This window comes from Miscanthus floridulus, chromosome 2, assembly GCF_019320115.1.
Source record: "Miscanthus floridulus cultivar M001 chromosome 2, ASM1932011v1, whole genome shotgun sequence".
Classification (NCBI taxonomy): domain Eukaryota; kingdom Viridiplantae; phylum Streptophyta; class Magnoliopsida; order Poales; family Poaceae; genus Miscanthus; species Miscanthus floridulus.
In genome coordinates, this window is record NC_089581.1 from 152,357,831 (window position 1) to 152,363,875 (window position 6,045).

General features: G+C 42.4%; 1 protein-coding gene across 1 annotated transcript; it reads right to left on the minus strand.

Annotated features, from left to right (window-relative positions):
* Nucleotides 1-213: 213 nt before the first annotated feature.
* On the minus strand, nt 214-3,276 carry LOC136540138 (peroxisomal ATPase PEX1-like). The gene is given in 11 exon segments (XM_066532137.1): nt 214-251; nt 391-664; nt 1,024-1,141; nt 1,343-1,404; nt 1,520-1,645; nt 1,851-2,051; nt 2,172-2,402; nt 2,637-2,791; nt 2,881-2,974; nt 3,126-3,198; nt 3,200-3,276. Coding segments are annotated over 11 exon segments (1,449 nt in total).
* Between the last annotated feature and the right edge of the window lie 2,769 nt (nt 3,277-6,045).

Consider the following 6,045-nt stretch of genomic DNA (forward strand, 5'->3'; position numbering starts at 1 on the left):
GCACGTGGCACGACTTGATAAGTACACCAGTTAGCAGCCTTCATGTGGGCCACTGGTCAGATAATAATAACCAGATTAGTGTCTAATGTATAATGAAAAGTAGTTCATCGAAATGCTCGGCAAATTCAAATTTCTAAGAACTGATGGAGACCATAAAGAGTGCTGCCATACTATCCAATTTTTGCAGCACATCAATATTGCCCAAGGAAAGGCTCAAGCTAGTGTGACCTTTTTGCCTTTGGACTCTCTTGCCTGCACCGAATTCTTCCAGTAATTAATCGATGAATCTCATCATGTAGCAAAAAATACTAACCAGATACTGGAACTTTTCAATGAAAACATCATGGTTTGACTTTTGAGGATTTAAAAATGAGAACGAGGACGTCGAAATAGACTTCCTGGATGACACGAATTCACCAAACTCTCTATCATACCGCTTCTTCTCGTCTGCTGGTGTGGAAGGTCTAGCCATCCTAGTGACAGACATGAGAAGTTCTTTGCTGATGCATGGTTCTCTTTCTGGGACACCGTTCTCCTGGTTGTACAAAAGTTCATGAACTGCTACTAATCCAGCATCCGTTAGAATAGCAGTGAGATCAGCACCAGTAAATCCTTCAGTTAGAGAAGCAACATCTTCGAGACTAGCATCACTTGCCAGCGAAACCTGAAGACATTAGGAAAGAAGCAACCATTGAAAACATTAATGACAATGACAATAACACTCTCATAGTCTCGTGAATTCATACGGATTCACAATATGCATAAATGTATTAACCTTCTCAGCTTAAAATCATTCACAAAGTTGAACAAGATTACAAATGAGACCCCAATCAAGAGAGGCTGAAAAGCGGGCAAGACAAAAGGTAGCGCTGTTCTAAAGATGCAAGATAACAAAGAAAGCACATAATGCCTAGAAATTTTGGTGAAGCTAGATATTATGATGTGAAATCTCTCAATCATGACAGTCAACACAGGAAAACATCACAGAAGCAACAACAACCATTTTCCAGAAAGAAGGCTCACCGTCCTAGAATGCACCTTCAGAATTTCTAAACGTTCATCCCATCGAGGGAAATCACAAAAGACTAGACGATCAAACCTTCCAGGCCGCAAGAGCGCAGCATCAATTAGCTGTGGGTTGCTGTGCAAAACAATAAGCAATCCCATCAAAAGACGCAACACAAAATAATTAAATAAACAAGCTACTTAGTCACAATTTCCCTAAGATCAGCCCAAAAAATATCCTCACGACATTTTCATCTCTCTGTAAAAGTATAGAATAAAAGAGCTCGAGACTAGGACTGTAGAAACTATAACAGTTGGCATGCTTTGCACAGCTAACCTCGTAGCTACAAATACAAATACTCCAGTCAAGGTTTCCACACCATCCAGTTCCATCAAGAACTGCATACAAACAAAAACTGCACACTTAGATTGTTCTTTTGTTTTCTGGAAATAACAATTAAGATAAGACAATCTATCATTATAGCAGCAAGGAGAGTATAAGACAGTTGCTTACCTGATTAACTACACGATCAGAAACTCCAGCACTATGGGCTCCTCGTTGGGGTGCAATGGAGTCAAATTCATCAAAGAATAATAGGCAAGGTGCTGCTGCAACGGCCTTTGCAAAAAAGTCGCGAACCTGGAATTGGTTTACTAACATTACAAACGAGATGATCTAGGTGTCTTCTGTAATTCTGATCAACACCTATACTCGTAACTGGAGAACAGGGTTGTGTAAAAAAGCTACAAGGAAATATCCTAAATCTTCAAATATCTTTAGCATAAGAAAAAGGGAAAAGGCATAAACGTTTGTGTAATGCTCAAAGGAATGAAAAGTTCCTTACAGATTGCTCAGATAAACCAATATACTTATTCAATAGCTCTGGACCCTTGACTGAAATGAATCGCAAAGAACAAGCAGCAGCTGCAGCTCTCACAATGTGAGTTTTACCACATCCAGGTGGTCCATACAAGAGAATGTTTGACCGCAACCGCACAGGTGCCTTGGTAAAGATATTTGGGTATTTTGATGGCAGTTCAAGAGTCTACAAGAAGGAACACAAATATAAGTAGGAACATCTACACCCTTAAAAGGTGCCTAAAAATATTTAGTTTTTTTCCATGAGAGTGTTGATGCTAAAACAAGAAAGCAAGAAGATGTGCGCCTCTCTAATGATAGTCACTGCTTCATTTAGCCCTCCAACATCCTCCCAACCACCATCTTTATCATCAGGAGCATATTTCCTAAGATCACGCATGGCGACTGGAAGGAAGCCATGCATCGCTTTAGAGAAATCTTCCATCAGCAAAGTTCGTTTCAGAGAGCTGTGAGAAGCATTAGAAGGCAGAAGAAAGCGATAAGCGGCAGCATGCACAGCCCTATCAACCAAAATTTCCTGCGACACAATAGCATACATATAAGATGAATACCTTTTTCTCACCTCAATCCATGCAAAAGAATATTTGTCTGCTACTGTGAATATTTGTGACTTTGGTTCATAATCATAACTACCTAAGAAGCACGTTTTCCCTTATTTTTGCTTGTTGAAAGAATTGGTCCATAATTATGATCACAAAAAATATGATTAAGTTGGTTATAAAGACCATTGTATGATAAGAGTTAGAATTACCAAGTCATATGCATCATAACCTTCACATTTTGATGCTATCTCTAATAGAACTTCCTCAGAACACAGTAACTCATGCTCCTCAACTTGATGCTGCAATAGTGCTTTGCGCTCAGGGACTGCAAGAGCAGGAAGCTCAATATGGAAATCAAATCTCCCTGCAGGGTAAAAATGTGTTTTCATTAGTATACTTGAAGTCACTGACTCAACCAGCACACTTTAAAGAAAATTAGAAAAAAGAAGTAACTAGAAGAGGTTAAGTCTTGAGGAAGACTCTGAAGTGATTGAACTGAAGCCATAAACGCGATAGGTCCATACCCGCATGTATTTCGAATCTTATCCTAGAAAGCAGTCATGCATTAAAAATAAATAAATAACTACTCACAGGGAAAAGGATAACATGGTAAAATAATTGTAACAACCATAATCAACACTTATTCTTAACAAATTTCAACAATGTGAATAAAGGAAAGTGTAATGACATATCTTTACCTTGTACTCATCCATAATGTCAGACAAATATCTCACAAGAGAATCAGAAGAACTGGACGATTGAGACACTTGGATCTGAAGAGACTGAAATTACACCGTCTAGATCATCAAATATGATGATCGAAGGTGAATGAAGCAGTGCTTCGGACATTCTGTCTTCAATTTCTTGCCTTGTCTCCTTAGCCTTGCCAAATGCAAGTTTGGAATAATCTATGTATATTCAGTTCTTCAAAAAATATATGATATCATTAAATTGCAAGGTTCTTCCTTTCAGAATAAGAAATTTAATTTTAAACCTGCTCGCTTGGTGTTTCACAAGCATTTGTTGCCTGCAGGATGGATTCCCTATTATTAGTCTTATACCTCTAGCTGAAATTGCACACACTGTTTAGACATATACAGCAGGCTAACAAGTATCCTAGTCACACTAAAGGAATAACTAAGCAAAGTACTGAAAAAATACCTTATCTGATTTTTTAGATCAAATACCTCATCTATTTTTTTAGACGAAATGCCTTATCTGAATTAACTTAGATGATACATATATAACCAGCCCCAAATCTACCGCTCGAGAAACACATGCTTCAACAGTTATGAAAATCCATCTTTGCACTAGAGCGTTTGAGAAAACAGGTTATGTGTGTGCGCATCAGACAAACATGAGGTGTCCTGGGCTGCTGTCCTAGAACTCAGCGACCACACATGCTGTGCCATTGTTACTGGGGAACCCCACAGGAGTCTGTCTTCACGAGGAAGAGTCCCTTGTGTGCACATGGTAAATCCATCTTTGCAGTAGAGCATTTGAGCACACACTTATCACAATGTATTTGAAGAAACATGATAAAATTCTATACCAGTCCGAATATGACTCCTACACATGATCATGCAATGATAGGAATAAGAAAAACAATTGCACAAAAAGTGGCATCTTCACCTTAGATAGAGCAATCCAGTTTTATTCTTTTCTGTTCTGTACTTTTCCTTCAATAGATGCTGGCTCTAATTTTTCAAACAACTACACAATGTACAAAAATGATTAAGTTTCTTACACTGTTTTTATGTACATGCACCAAATTTTACTAAAAAGAATGCAATATTTAGGAATCGTATTGCTCACACACATCTTTTCAGAGATTTAGAGTCAAATAAATTTCCTGCTCACGTACACTGACTAGAGAACATTCTATTGTCTAGCAAAACTGGAAAAATCAGAGACCCTTCCTGATTTTGCTTGTAAGTTGTGTGTGGTACCAAGACTTTTAGGTTGGAACACAAAGTTGTTCTTTCATGGCACAATACTACTACACATCAATCAAGCATCTGTTCCTTCATGGCACAAGAAAGTTGTTGTCGTTCATGGCAAAATATATTGCTACTAAATTCAACAACAAATCAATATGTGTATAAAGTTTTGACTTGCATACGTCAATGCTCCAACAATTCAACAAAAAGGTTAGCTGCATCTACTAAATATCTAGCAGATCTGAGGGAGACAACAGCAGGGCTCACCATTGAATAGGACCAGCAGCACTAACACCGTGCAAACCTGGACGACATGCTGAGGCCTGGTCGGAGGGCTTAGCAACACTAACGTCGTGTGGCCTGGACGGACGAGCTCGGCCTCGACGTGGACCATAGACGCGGGGCGATGGTGGGATCTGGGATGCGACGGGCCAGAGCAGTAGTGTCACCGGGTTGTGTCCGCAGCGAACCACCACCTCCCCCCCCGTTTGTGCCTCGTCTACGGATGCGCGTCGGCGACGTTCACAGATGTGGATCTAGGCGCCCCCGCTGGTGAGATGCGATGCGACTTCTTCTGCCGTGGAGGCGCCGTCGCGTGGGGCCTAGGGCGAAGCGCCGCTGTGGTCCACAGCGTAGGTGGGAGAGCGACCTTGTGGCGGGCGGCTTGACAGCGCCCCGTCCGCTGTGGCTTCGCGCTGCGCCGCACCTCCCGCTCCCTTACGCCGCGCCCCACCAGTACGACAACGATCTCCCCGAGCCTAGCAAGGCCTCCGGTGCGAAGTGGCCGAGACCGCAGGCGAGGAGGAGAGGAGTAGGAGCCGGAGTAGGAAGCTGGAGGAGTTGGAACCGAGGCGTGGAAGGCGAGCAGGAGGGATGAGCTAACCGCCAAACGTGGTACCCTTGGGCAGGAGCATCGCTGGGTTTCGCCGAGGAACCAGACCGGCCATGCTGCGCCGCCGGCACCGCGCCGTGCCGAGGGGCACCAACCGCTCGGGCGTGCTCGCGCCGGTGCGCCGCGCAGGGGTCGCCGTCTCCCCCCGCAAGAGGACCTGTAAGTACCAAAACAAAGATACATAGCTTAACTATAACTAACTATTATACAACTCTACTCTTTTCCGTGATTACTTCAAACTTCAGGCTCGGTATCCATTCCGGAATTATTACCGCCTTCATCATCACTTTCATTGATCATTACTAATTCTTCAGGATCTTCTTCTTCTTCTCTTCCGATTCGTTATCATCGGCAAGGATGACCAGGGGTCCATGGCATCAGCTTGAGGCTCATGATTCGGATTTAGTAGATTGCTAAGCCTATGAACTTCCTCATGTAGATAGTATTATGTTCTTCTAAATCTTCTACATAGAATTCTAGCTCATGAGTTCTAGCTCTAGCTACATTTTCCCTATGCCAAGCCTCATTTTCCCTCCACCGTACGAACTAACATGCTTTCGCAGTTCCTGTGTGCGGTGGTGAGACGCCTCAATTGATCCTGTAATTCTCCTACCTGTATAGCATCCAAAGCCCTATCTCTAGTAGCTTGTGCTAATTCTGCAGAAATCCTCTGTATCTCTGCTTGGGGATCAGGCCTAGAACTGCTACTGCTAGCACCATCATTTCTAGGGGCAAGTTGGTGACGAGGAACTCCTTTGGGTCCAGTGGACTTAGGGGTCATCTTGG